The sequence below is a fragment of the Muscardinus avellanarius genome, assembly GCF_963383645.1.
Source record: "Muscardinus avellanarius genome assembly, chromosome: 16".
Lineage (NCBI taxonomy): Eukaryota > Metazoa > Chordata > Mammalia > Rodentia > Gliridae > Muscardinus > Muscardinus avellanarius.
Genome location: NC_137802.1, coordinates 54,444,626 through 54,459,166, shown reverse-complemented (window position 1 = coordinate 54,459,166; position 14,541 = coordinate 54,444,626). Strand labels below are relative to the sequence as shown.

The window sequence follows — 14,541 nt, the reverse complement described above, 5'->3', positions numbered from 1 at the left end:
CTACCTGGCTTGGTGTGCGCTTCCTGGAGTCATCAGGGCCTCAAAGGGACTGGCGTCTTTGGGTCCCAGAAAAGAAATTTCAGGAAAGGATTTAAACTGATGGTGGAAAGGACGAAACTTCCTGAAACACAAAAAACTTCCACTTTGACTATAGTGGGGAAGGGAGAAGACGAGGAAGGAAACTAGCCCACCTCTCTAGAATTCCAATCCTGATGTCTTCTGAGTTCTAAAACAGAACTCTTATCTGCCTTTCTAGGTTAAGTTAGTACTATTTTTTTTTTTTTTTTTGGGGTGGCAGCGGGAATTGAATCCAGGGATATTCTGAGCTAAGCCCCCAGCTTATCTGGAAACAGGGTCTCACTAAGTTGCAGAGGGCCTCGCTAAGTTGTCAAGGCCGGCTTTGAACCCATGATCCTCCTGTTCTAGCCTCCCAAGGACTGGAATTACAAGTGTGTGTGCCCGACTTAAGTTAATACTGTTATTATGCTCTCCCTGTCTACTTCCTTACCTCCTTTTTCTTTTTTTCATGGTACTAAGGATTGACTCAAGGGACTTGAACATGATAGGCAAGTACTCTACCACTGAGCTATATAGCTCTAGCCCTTTTTATTTTGTTTCTGAGATAGGTTGCCCAGGCTGACTTGAACTTACAATCCTCTTTCCCCAGAGTCCTGAGTAACTGGGACTGTGTGCCACTGTGCCCAAATTTCCTACTTTTCAAATGTGTATATGCTCACTGCTCCTTTCAATCCTATACGCATCCTTTAGGTAGACTGTAATAATAGTTTTATCCTACTTTACAAGAGAGGAAAGAAAGCCTAAAAGGTTCTGTAACTTGCCCAAGGGCTGATGACTAGTAAGTGGCTAAAACCAGACCAGAATACTGACTCCAGACACTTGAGCTAGTTCTCCCATTTCGCTTTTTTCTCCTTTTGTGGTAATGGGGCTAGAACTCAGGGACATTATGCCCTCTGAACTATATCCCCAGCTCTATTTTTATTTATTTATTTATTTATTTATTTATTTATTTATTTATTTATTTATTTATTTATTTATTTTTGGTACTGGGGATGGAACTGAGGGGCATTCTACCTCTGAGCTACACTCCCAGTCCTATTTTTTATTCTTTTTTTTGTGGTACTGGGGCTGGAACCCAGGGGGGGCTTTCTACCTCTGGGTTATACTCCCAGACCTATTTTATACTTTATTTGGAAACAGGGTCTCACTAAGTTGCTGAGAGCCTCACTAAGTAGCTGATGCTGGCTTCGAACCTGTGTGATCCTCCTGTCTTAGCCTACCAAGCATGGGTATTACAAGTGTAAGCCACCACACCCAGCTTATTTATTTTGAAACAGGGTCTCACTGAGTTGCAAAGAGCCTCACTAAGTAGCTGAGGCTGTCTGTAAACCGCCATCCTCTGGTCTTAGCCTCTCGAATGCTGGGATTACAAGCGTGCGCTACCACGCCCGGCTTTTATTTTTTTAATTTTGAAACAGGGTCTCACTAAGTTTCTGTGCGCTAACCTCAAACTCGCAATCCTCCTGCTTCAGCATCCCAATTACTAGTATTACAGGCGTGCATCACCATGCCTGGCTCCATTTTGTCTCTTGACCCTAGAACCTTCAAGGACTTTGGACTGACATAATGCAAATGGAAGAATATTGAAACCGCAGCAGTGATTTTCCTGTCCTGTGGAGGGAAGCATTTTTGTACTAGGATGGTTCTTGGTACCATTTTTGGGTTGGTGTTTGAACAGAAAGGAGAGGCACCGAGACAATTCTGGATAGCCAGACCTGTACTAAGTGGTTTTGGCTGTTTGCCTCAAGTTGCAAACATTCAAGAGACTTCCAGAGCCAGAACTGATCTGTGTACACTCTGCAGTCCTGCTGATGAGGTCACTGCCAGGCACACCATGTGTGGCTGCAGCAGCCCGTGCTCTGGCAGGGAGAGCACCAGCCTTGGTTCCTATGGGCAAGGGCAGAGGTCTGTGGTTTCAGAAGGGAATTAACCAATGAGCCTTCCTGGACTTGTGAGCAGAGGGATGTCCACAACCCTGGCACCACTCTTTCTCCCTAATGACATTTTGTTTCTACTTAGGAGGCCTGAAACTTCAAGTTTGCCAGGCTAGCAGGTTCTGAAGAGCACCTGCTTCAGAACAGCACAAGGAAAGAATCACAAGACACTTCAGCTCTGCTTGGGATGTCTCTCTGGCTTATGATGCCAGAAGTGGACAAGCTACATGCCCCTCATGTGACGGTTATGTGACCCGTGCTGCCTGTGCAGTGCAGGTGCTGTGGCACTCACTGCTGGCGTATCTCAGCCATGGCACGATTCCTTGCTTTGAGTACTTGTGGAGGTGCTGGGGACTGAGGAACATGTGTCCCAGCCCAGTGCAACTGGAGGGAGCACCTCAGTACATTCCCTGTACTCTCTCCATTCACCTTTGGGCCACCAATGCCAACTCTACTGCCTGTAGGCACTGAGCAGGGAGCCCGGGCCTGTTGGGAGGATGGCCCTGGGGCTCTTGGGACTGGGTCATTGGCTGCCCAACATGAGGCTTCTGAGGATCACAGAAATTCTGGTCCCAGCCGGGTGTGGTGGCGCACGCTTGTAATCCTCGCGCTTGGGAGGCTGAGACAGGAGGATTGCACAGGTTCAAAGCCAGCCTCAGCTACTTAAGTGAGGCTCTCAGCAACTTAGTGAGACTGTTTCCAAATAAAATATAAAATAGGTGTGGGAGTATAGCCCAGAGGTAAAAAGCCCCTGGGTTCCACACCTAGTACCACACACACACAAAAAAAATTCTGGTCCCAGTAGCTTCTGCTGGGTACACACAGAATTACTTTTTTTTTTTTTTTCTCCCCAGTACTGGGGGTTAAATCCAGGGACATTTTACCTTCGAGTTAGACCCTAAGCCCTGTGTTTTATTCTTTATTTTGAAACAGAGTCTCAGTGAGTTGCAAAGGGCCTCACTGAATAGCTGGGGCTGGCTTTGAACTGCGATCCTCATGTCTCAGCTTCTCAAATGCTGGGATTACAAACTCATACCTGGTTTGAGTTACTTCTTTTTTAAATTTTTATTTTGAAATAACTGTTGACTCTTATAGACTTTTGATCTTATGCTTATTAAAGACTCAGTGACAACTGAGGTGGCTGCTAAGAGCTCATTAGGCTAACGCCATCACTGTGACCCTCCTGCTCTCCGTGAGAAGGCCACATCAGGGTAGAAAGGGCAGAGTAAAGGGGCGCCAGTCTGGGCTCCTGGCTTCTAGCCTTGGGCTGTCACTTACTGGCAAAGTGGTTGTATACAAGTCCCTTAGTTTCTCTGGTCTCAGTACCCCCTAAGAGGATGGAGTCTCCTCATACTTTTTCCACTCAGGGCTCTTATGAGATATCACATAGAAAAGGGCTTTTCAACCAGGTGTGGTAGTGCATGCCTACAATACCAGTACTTGGGAGGCTAAGAAAGGGAGATGGCAGGTTCAAGGACAGCTTCAGCAAGTAGTAAGACTGTCATCAACTTAGTGAGACCTTGTTTGAAAATAAAAATGGCTAGGGATAAAGCTGGAGGTCGAATGCCCCCGAGTTCAATTCTCAGTGACAAAAAAAAAAGTGCTTTTCAAAACAGAACAGAAAGTCTTTATGTACAAGGTGGTCTGACAAGGGAATCCTCAGTGCTTCCCTGAACATCTATGTTGGCTGTTTTATGACTGGGCCAAAAACAATTCCATATTAAGTGTCAGTACATACCCAGCAAGGAGCCTGGATGGGACACCACGAGTTCATAAAAACAGAGTATTAAGTGGAGGTAATTCACAAGCAGGCTCATTAACCTTTGACTCATCTCTAAGAGGAGTATCAAATGCATTATGCCACCCTCAGAGGCTCCCGATCTGCATGAGACTTATCCTGGACAGTGAGGACAAGCAGATTCTAGAGAAGTTGAAGATGCAAGCCGAGGCGTTCCGCGTCCCTGTGCCTGCTGGGTCCCCGAGTACCGCTCCCCTCTTCCTCTGTGCAGGCCTGCTGGGGACAAGTAGAGAAAAGGAGGTCTTGCTTACCTGCTCACATCTTCGACTTTGAGGAACGGTGCCTTCAGTCTGGCCACTGGAAAGAGAAGAAGTGCACATCAGCTATCTACCTCAGAGCAGGGCTCACACCACACACAGGAAACTCCAAGAGGCAAGGTTCTGCCAAAACCTAAGAGCCCGTGCCCTGCCAACTGGCGGAGGCGAGTGGCTGCAGGGTAGCTGCAGTCCTGGCCACATCCTCCCCTCAGCAGGCCGGCCTGTGTGGGCCATGGAGGCTGTTGACCCACCAAGGACGCTGCCAGAGACCTGGGCCCTACTGACTGCTGCTGGAGGCAGGACTGAGGTTTGCAAAGTCCCAAGTCCCTCCCAGACCTTGGTTTCTGGTGCCCCCAAATCCTGAGGGGCCTGAAAACAGCCCCCAAGTAGATTCCCCATGAGGACTCCAGGTTTAGTAGGAAGAGCAGAGAGGAAGAGGGATTAAGAGAGTTCAGTGATACTGGTAGTAGGATGGTAGAAAAATACCAGAAGTAAAATCTGGTTCCTGAAAAATAGGGCAAAGGGGTGCTAAGGAGACAAATCTGGAGTCAATTAACCAAGAAATTCACCCCCTACCAGTTACTTATTTGCATACTTTTCAAAATCTCCCAGTATTAAGAACTACTCTATTTTCCCACAGTGACTAGGAGTCTTGTCGAAGGCACAGCCAAGCCAGGCTAGAAGCCTGGACAGACCTGAGAGCCAAGAATTCCCCAAAAGCTTGGTGCCTCACAGTTCCCCAGCCCACTGCAGGCCATCCCAGAATGCAAGCAAAATACAGCCTTCCTCCTTGGGCAGCAGTTTCCATTAATTACTTTTTGGGGATAGTTTCTTGTCTTTCTAATTAACTGAGACAATGATTAAAACCAATTCCCCCACAGACTTCCTTGAATTTTGAGCGTGAGGAGGTGCCAAGTGACTTTTCTTAGCTCCTGCTTGTGCATGAATAAATGCCACTTAAAGAGCATCTTTGGGAAAAGTATCTAGGGGGAGAAACTCTTCTGCTGTCCAAGAGGAGCCAGGAGACACAGTCCATCAATCTGCCTATTTGTCAGTTTCAGGGAGTTTGGCATTTCTGAGAATGGTAGGCAGCTGTCAAACTGCCCACCCCAAACTGCTACGGAATCAGAAGGAAAAAGATGCTGAGTTTCAACTGATGCCCAGCAACAGCCAGAGGCTGTCGGAGCCCAAGCACCTGCACGGGGTCCTGGCTGTCCAGAGGCCCCGGCCCAGCAGCTCTGCATCTGCACTTGGCTGCACCTCTTCCAGCCTGGGCCCTGGAAACATGAGGGACAACACAACCTGGACTTGCTTCCTGCCACAGAGCAGTGAACAGCTGCTGCCTCAGAGGGAGTCGTGGGGAGGTGTTTATAGAGGGAGGGATTGCAATTACATGAGAAAGAGCTACCACGCTGACCTTTCCGTGTTCTTGACTCCACTCCTGGACGTGTTCCCTAAATGGAAAGGAAAAATAGGTTAAGGATGTGAGGGAGCAATAGGGGTCGAGGAACTGGGTCTGGTAGGCGAGTTACTGTGAGTCTGCCCCACTTTGCTTCCTGCTGTTGGGAGGCCAGAGAACCAGACTGTCGGGCGGTGAGCTAGAGGCGACCCAAGCACGACTCCCTCTGCTCACCAGGGCCAGGATGAACGCAGAGCCCTCTGGGAATCTCAGCAGCAGCTGACTTGTGGAGGGGACGCAGGACTGTGCCAAGAGCAAGAGCTTTGCAGTCCCTCAGACCTGGGTGGGAGCTGGTGCTGTGCCCTAGTAATGTGAGGAGTATCTGTGTTCCTCACAGGATGTGGCCGACATGGGAGAAACTAAAGTTTGTGAAAAGTCGGGCGTGGTGGCACACGCTTGTAATCCCAGCATTTGAGAGGCTGAGACCGAAGGATCACGGTTTGTGGCCAACCTCAGCCACTTAGTGAGGCCCTCTGCAACTTAGGAGACCCTGTTTCAAAATAAAGAATAGTCGGGCGTGGTAGTGTATGCTTATAATCCCTGTGCTTAGGAGGCTGAGACAGGAGGATCACACAGGTGCAAAGCCAGCCTCAGCTACTTAGTGAGACCCTGTTTCCAAATAAAATATAAAATAGGCCTGGAGGTAGAAAGCCTCTGGGTTCCACCCCTAGTACCACCACACACACACACACACACACACACACACACACACACACAAAAAAAAAAAAAAAAAAAAAAGAGAGAGAGAATAAAAACAAATAGGGCAGGGGGTGTAGCTCAGAGGTAGAATGGCCCTAGGTTCCATCCCCACACCTGCCCCCCCCCCAAAAAAAAAGTTCATGAAAGACTCGAAACAGAATAGGTGCTCACTAAAGGGCAGCTCTTATTTTCTAGGCACAGCTGCCATTTCAAGTTACCTTCCAGGAGGAGGGTGACAACAACAGACATTTGCTTTTCAGCGCCAACCTGTGTGTGTGGTACTGGGGATTGAACCCAAGGGCATTCTACCTCCAAGCTACACCCGTAGCCCTATTTTATGTTTAGTTTGAAACAAGGTCTCAACGGTTTGATTAGAGTCTCACTACTTGTTGAGGTTGTCCTCAAACCTGCGATTCTCCTGCCTTTGCCTCCCAAGTACTGATATTGTAAGAGTGGGCTACCATGTCCAGCTTATCTTTATTTTTTTTTTATTGGTGCACTGTATTCATACATCATAGTGGGATACAAACTTTTGTAGACATACATGCACACATCGCCCAGTCAGCCCCCAACCGATCCCCACCCCATTCTCTCCCCATCCCTCCCTCCCATGCTTGGCTTAGTGGTTGACATCTAGTATTATAGCAATTTATCCAAAATTAAAAATGATAATCTCACATAACAGTTTCATTTGTCTGATACCAAGCTTTTGATGACTTAAAGATAACATTTCAATATTTCTTTTTACTTTCTTTCTTACCAGAGAATATTTTTTTTCTATTTTTTTTTAGGTGAAACTATCATATATTTATATATTTATTTTTCAGAAAAAAAATCTATCCTAATATGGAATATGGACTCTAGATACCCAAAACGATCTTGAAAAAGAACAAAGCTAGAAGATATATATTTTCTGATTTCAAACCATATAAAGCTACAATAATTGAAACAGTGTAGTACTATTCTAAAGGCAGATATATAAACCATTGGAGTTAAATAAAAGCCTAGAGCTAAATTCTTCCCTATATTGTCAAGTTATTTTTGACAAGGTTTCCACGAACATTTGGTGGTAGAAATAATAATCTTTTAACTAAATATTGTTGAAACATAATAATTACATGGAAAAGAATAAAATTGGACCCTTACCTAATCCCATATACAAATATTAACTCAAAATAGATAAAAGACCTAAATATAAATCTTAAGACTATAAACTTTTAGGAGAAAATCTGGGTCATAAAACCTCACAACACTGAAATTGGCAGTGATTTCTTGGATATGATTTCAATGGCACAGGCAACAAAAGAGTATACAAACTCCCTAAAAAATAAAAAAAAATATTGTATATCCAAAGACAATGTAAACAGAGTTAACAGTTACTAATAGAATGGGATAAAATATTTCCAAATGCTATATCTGAAGGTATATTAATATTCCAACTAGAAATCCTAAAAATTAACAACAATAAAGGCAAACAATACCATTTAGAGATAGGTAAAAGACTAACGTAAGTAATGAATCTCCACAGATAACCAATCTTAGTTGACTGTTGGATGGAAACTCTTGTTTCTCTGGTTCTGGTGTGTGTTACCTATTTCTTCTTTGTAGTTAATCTCTTTGAGTATTTTCTCTAGTGCTGGTTTTGAAGACAAAAATTCCTTCAGTTTCTGTTTGTCATGGAAGCTTCTTATTTCTCCATCTAATTTGATAGAAAGTTTTGCTGGGTAGGAAATTTTTGGCTGGAAGTTGTTTTCTTTCAGAGTTTGGAATATGTTACTCCAAGCCCTTCTGGCTCTCATGACTTGGTTTGGGAAGTCTGGAGTGATTCTAATTGGTTTGCCTCTGAATGTCAGTTGGCCCTTTGTTTTTGTTGCCTTTAAGATTCTCTGCTTGGCTTCCACATTGGTCATTTTGACAATTATGTGGCGTGGGGATCCTCTTCTCCGATCCTGTCTAAAGGGAGTTCTATAAGTTTCCTGGACCTGTGTATCAACCTCTTGCTCTATGTTTGGAAAATTTTCTGCTATTACTTCCTTGAAGAGATTGTTGATCCCTTTGGTTTCACTTTCTTTTCCCTCCTCTATTCCAATTATTCTTAGGTTAGCTCTCTTAAAATGGGCCCATATTTCTTCAATATCAGATTCCTGCTGTCGGATATTTTTTCCTAGATTAGAAACTATGTGTTCATTTTTGGAATGATCATCTTCTAAGAGCGAGATTCTGTTCTCCATGTGGTCTAATCGGTTGTTTGTGCTTTGAATTGAGGGCTTTACTTCATTAATTGCATCCTTTATCTCTTTTTGGCTCTCTCTGAGTTCTTTTCGAAGCACCTCTATTATTTCTAGTTATTTTCCTGATTTGATCTTCTAGAAATCTCTGAATTTCTGTTTTACCGGGTTCTGATGTTGTGGGCATTCATTGCTCCAGTATTACTCTTCTTTCCCATGATTTTGGAAGTTTGTGCCTTCTCTGGGTTCTTCCCTTGGGTCACTATGACTTCCCTTAAGGTGTTCTGGATCTCGAGTCAGTAGTATCTCAGACCCCACTACTCCTTTACTGGGTTGTATCACAGAGTCTCCGACCCAGAGAGTCGATAGAGGCTGCTTTAGACTGTGGGGGGTGCCAGGTTGCACGTTCTCCTATGGTGTGATATCTCTGCCACCGCCCCTCCCCCACTGGGTCAAGTCCCAGGGAGTAGAGTACTGGGATTTCTCCTTTGTGGCCCGCAATTTGACTCACTGTTCTTGAGTACGCAGATGTAGCTGTACTGGATTCGGTGAATTCTCTGCTGCTGCCGCCGGTGGCAATATGGCGCCGCTGTCACGCCCTCGGCCGTGAGGCTGGCGTATTTCTTCTTGGTTTTGATTTACACTCTGAATCCCTGCGGCGTGTGCTGAGCTCAGCCACTGGGAGCTTTAGATTTTACCTGCGGCGAGAAATCCCACCTGGCTGTTCCGCAGCGGCTCACCCCGGCTTGCTGTAGCCGTCCGGTGAATTTGCCGCTGCCGCCGGCAGTATGACGCTGCTGCCTTATCTTTATTTTTGAAACAGTCTCACTAGGTTGCTGAGAGTCTTGCTATATTGCTAAGGCTGGCCTTGAAAACGCATTCCTTCCCTGTCTTAGCCTCCCAAGTATGGGGATTATAGGCATGCACCACCATGCCCTTACTAAAGCTGATATTAGAAGCTAAATGGCTGGGAGACTGAGACAGGAGTGGTGTACTCCTGTAGTCCCTGTACTCGGGAGACTGAGACCAGAGGATCACAGGTTCAAAGCCAGCCTCAGCAACTTGGTGAGGCTCTCAGCAACTTAGTGAGACACTGTTTTCAAATAAAAACAGGAACCAGGATTAGTGGCACATGCTTGTAATTCCAACATTTGGGAGGCTGAGACAGGAGGATCACAGTTCACGAACAACCTCAGCTACTTAGTGAGGCCCTTTGAACTCAGTGAGACCCTGTTTCAAAATAAAGAATAAAAAATAGGGCTGGGGGAGTAGCTCGGATGTAGAATGCCCCTGGGTTCCATCCCCAGTATTGCAAAAATAAATAAGTAAATAAAAATAAATCAATAAATAGGGCTATGGATGTAGCTTAGAAGTAGAGTGCTCCCGAGTTCAATCTCCAACCACCACAAAACAAGAAAAAAAACTAAATGGTTGGGAGGCTGAGACAGGAGGATCACAGGTTCAAAGTCAGCCTCAGCAACTTAGTGAAGACTGTTTTCGAATAAAAAATAAAATTGAACTTGGAGTGTAACCTGGAGGTAGAATGCCACTGGGTTCAATTCCTAGCCACACATACACACACACACTTGCGCATGCGCGCACACACATACACCTACCTAAATGAAAAGCTAGGCGTAGGGGTACATGCCTATAATCCCAGTACTTAGGTGCCCTAGACAGGAGAATCACAGTCTGAGGTCAGCCTTAGCAACTTAGTGAGACCCTGTTTCAAATTAAAAGACAAGGCCAGACATGGTGGTGCATGCTTGTAATCCCAGCACTCAGGAGGTGGAGACTGGAGGATCGTGGGTTGCAGACAGCCTCAGCTACTTAGGCCCTTCGCAACTCAGTGAGACGCTGTTTCAAAAATAAAGACTAGGGGAACTGAAGAAGTAAAGAAGTCTATCCCCGGATGGCGACCGAGAAAAGCGGGGCTTAAGAGTCCCGCTAACAACCAATCTCCATTACCACAAAAAGAGCGCCTTTCATAGCCAGAAAACACCATCACCAGAAAAACAAAAAAACCACCAGGCTCCAGAGAGAAAGCAGACTGAGAACAGAGCTCAGGGCCACAGAGGAGACACACGCGCCCGAGGACGCGGCAGCAGCGCCATACTGCCGGCGGCAGCGGCGAACTCAGCGGCCGGCTACAGCAAGCCGAGGTGAGCCGATGCGGAACAGCCAGGCGGGATCTTTCGGCGCAGACAGCATTTAAAGCTCCCAGTGGCTGAGCTCAGCACACGCTGCAGGGATTCAGAGTAGAAATCAAAACCAGAGAAGAAAAAATACGCCAGCCTCATGGCCGAGGGCGTGGCAGAGGCGCCATATTGCCACCGGCGGCGGCAGCAGCAGTGAATTCACCGAGTCCAGTACAGCTATATCTGCGTACTCAAGAACAGTGAGTCAAATTGCGGGCCACAAAGGAGAAATCGCAGTATTGTGCCTCCTGGGACTTGACCCAGTGAGGGAGTGGTGGTGGCAGAGATATCACACCATAGGAGAGCGTGCAACCTGGCACCCCCCGTAGTTTAAAGCAGCCTCTATCGACTCCCTGGGTCGGAGACTCTGTGATACAACCCAGTAAAGGAGTAGTAGGGTCTGAGATAATACAGACTCGAGATCCAGAGCACCTTAAGTGAAGCCATAGTGACCCAAGGGAAGAACCCAGAGAAGGCACAAACCTCCGAAATCATGGGAAAGAGGAATAACACTGAAGTAATGAATGTGCACAACCCCACAACATCAGAACCTGATAAAACAGAAAATCAGAGATTTCTAGAAGATCAAATCAGGAAAATAACTGTAGAAATAATAGAGGTGCTTCGAAAAGAACTCAGAGAGAGCCAAAAAGAGATAAAGGATGCAATTAATGAAGTAAAGGCCTCAATTCAAAGCACAAACAACCGATTAGACCACATGGAGAACAGAATCTCGCTCTTAGAAGATGAGCAATCCAAAAATGAATGCATAGTTTCTAATCTAGAAAAAGATATCCAACAGCAGGAATCTGACATTGAAGAAATATGGGCCCATCTTAAGAGAGCTAACCTAAGAATAATTGGAATAGAGGAGGGAAAAGAAAGTGAAACCAAAGGGATCAACAATCTCTTCAAGGAAGTAATAGCAGAAAATTTTCCAAATATAGAGCAAGAGGTTGATACACAGATCCAGGAAACTTATAGAACTCCCTTTAGACAGGATCCGAGAAGAGGATCCCCACGCCATATAATTGTCAAAATGACCAATGTGGAAGCCAAGCAGAGAATCTTAAAGGCAACAAAAACAAAGGGCCAAGTGACATTCAGAGGCAAACCAATTAGAATCACTCCAGACTTCCCAAACCAAGTCATGAGAGCCAGAAGGGCTTGGAGTAACATATTCCAAACTCTGAAAGAAAACAACTTCCAGCCAAAAATTTCCTATCCAGCAAAACTTTCTATCAAATTAGATGGAGAAATAAGAAGCTTCCATGACAAACAGAAACTGAAGGAATTTATGTCTTCAAAACCAGCGCTAGAGAAAATACTCAAAGAGATTAACTACAAAGAAGAAATAGGTAACACTCACCAGAACCAGAGAAACAAGAGTTTCCATCCAACAGACAACTAAGATTGGTTATCTGTGGAGATTCATTATTTATGTTAGTCTTTTACCTATCTCTAAATTGTATTGTTTGCCTTTATTGTTGTTAATTTTTAGGATTTCTAGTTGGAATATTAATATATCTTCAGATATAGCATTTGGAAATATTTTATCCAATTGTATTAGTAACTTTTAACTCTGTTTACATTGTCTTTGGATATACAATATTTTCTTTTATTTTTTAGGGAGTTTGTATCCCCTTTTGTTGCCTGTGCCATTGAAATCATATCCAAGAAATCACTGCCAATTTCAGTGTTGTGAGGTTTTATGACCCAGATTTTCTCCTAAAAGTTTATAGTCTTAAGATTTATATTTAGGTCTTTTATCTATTTTGAGTTAATACTTGTATATGGGATTAGGTAAGGGTCCAATTTTATTCTTTTCCATGTAATTATTATTTTTCAACAATATTTAGTTAAAAGAGTATTATTTCTACCACCAAATCTTCGTGGAAACCTTGTCAAAAATAACTTGACAATATAGGGAAGAATTTAGCTCTAGGCTTGTATTTAACTCCAATGGTCTATATATCTGCCTTTAGAACAGTACTACACTGTTTCAATTATTGTAGCTTTATATGGTTTGAAATCAGAAAATATACATCTTCTAGCTTTGTTTTTGCTTCGAGATTGTTTTGGGTATCTAGAGTCCATATTCCATATCAGGATAGATTTTTTTCTGAAAAATAAATATATGATAGTTTCACCTAAAAAAAAGAAAAAAATATTCTCTGGTAAGAAAGAAAGCAAAAAGAAATATTGAAATGTTATCTTTAAGTCATCAAAAGCTTGGTATCAGACAAATGAAACTGTTATGTGAGATTATCATTTTTAATTTTGGATAAATTGCTATAATACTAGATGTCAACCACTAAGCCAAGCATGGGAGGGAGGGATGGGGAGAGAATGGGGTGGGGATCGGGTGGGGGCTGACTGGGCGATGCGTGCATGTATGTCTACAAAAGTTTGTATCCCACTATGATGTATGAATACAGTGCACCAATAAAATAAAATTAAAAAAAATAAAATAAAATAAAATAAAATAAAATAAAGACTAGCCAGGCGTGGTGGCGCATGCTTATAATCCCAGCGCTTGGGAGGCTGAGACAGGAGGATCGCGCAGGTTCGAAGCCAGTCTCAGCTACTTAGTGAGGCTCTCAGCAACTTAGTGAGACCTTGTTTCAAAATAAAAAATATAAAATAGGTCTAGTTGTATAGTCCAGAGGTAGAAAGCCTCTGGGTTCCACCCCCAGTACCACAAAAAAAATAAAAAATAAAAAATAAAAATAAAAAATAAAAAAACTAGCCAGGTGTGGTGGCGCACGCTTGTAATCCCTGTGCTTGGGAGGTGAAGACAGGAGGATTGTGCAGGTTTGAAGCCAGTCGCGCTAGCTTAAGAGACCCTGTTTCCAAATAAAAAAAGTATAAAAAAAATAGATCTGGAAGTTAAATAAATAAAATAGATTAAAAACTAGGGCCGCGGGTGTAGCTTGAAGGTAGAATGCCCCTAGGTTCCATCCCCGGTACTGAAAAAACAAAACAAAACAAAAAAAACCCCAAGAGGTTGTAGGTATAACTTGGAGATAGAATGCCCATGAGTTTTATTTCCAGTATAAAGTATTAAAAAAAAAAAAAAAAAAAAACAGCTGGGCGTGGTGGTGGTACACACTTGTAATCCCAGCATTTAGGAGGCTGAGACCAGAGTATCACGGTCCGTGGAAAGCCTCAGCTACTTACTTAGGCCTTCCGCAATTTAGTGAGATCCTATTTCAAAATAAAGAATTAAAAATAGGGTAGGGAGCGTAGCTTGGAGGTCGAATGCCCCTGGGTTCCATCCCAGACCCGCAAAATAAATAAATAAAATAGAATAAAATTAAATAAATAATAGAACTTTTTTCTCTTTTGATATTGGGGATTGAACCCAGGGTCACTCTACCTCCAAGTGATACCCCTAGACCTTTTATTTTTTAATTTTTTAAAATTTGAAGTAGGGTCTTGCTAAATTGCTGAGGCTAGTGTTGAACCTGTGGTCATCCTGTCTCAGCCTTCCAAGTAATGAGATTACAGATATACACCACTGGCTTGGAATAAATTTTTAACAAATCAGCTGAAGAGCTGGGGATGGCATAGCCAGGATGAGAGACCCAGGGGCTCTGTGGAGTCCAGAGCAATTCCAGATTCCCCTCGGGGCCACACCCTGAAGGCAAACTCAAACCAATGATTGGCACATTCCCTCACATACCAGCAAATGATGCCCAAAACTCATTCCAAATAACTCCAAACTAGCTATGAATAGGTTATTAAGTTAAAGTATTTGCAAAAGAGAGGGGTATTTTTGATACACTGGCTTGTATGTGCATGGCATGCTAGGTTACCTAGGAAACTGTTCATGCAGTATATAGAGTTAGTGGCTGGGGAACAGAAGTTGGAAGGAGGATGAGACTTTT

At 43.9% G+C, this 14,541-nt stretch overlaps 1 protein-coding gene across 1 annotated transcript in view; it reads right to left on the bottom strand.

The window, feature by feature from the left end:
* The window catches only part of DBF4B (DBF4B-CDC7 kinase regulatory subunit), a gene marked incomplete at both ends in the record, with an annotated part of 38,695 nt that overhangs the window by 9,329 nt on the left and 14,825 nt on the right, over positions 1-14,541 (bottom strand). Inside the window, 4 exons of the mRNA XM_080714090.1 lie at positions 5-121; positions 4,062-4,107; positions 5,485-5,521; positions 5,701-5,769. Coding sequence (XP_080570216.1) covers positions 5-121; positions 4,062-4,107; positions 5,485-5,521; positions 5,701-5,769 — 269 coding nt within the window. The remainder of the gene's footprint in view (positions 1-4; positions 122-4,061; positions 4,108-5,484; positions 5,522-5,700; positions 5,770-14,541) is intronic.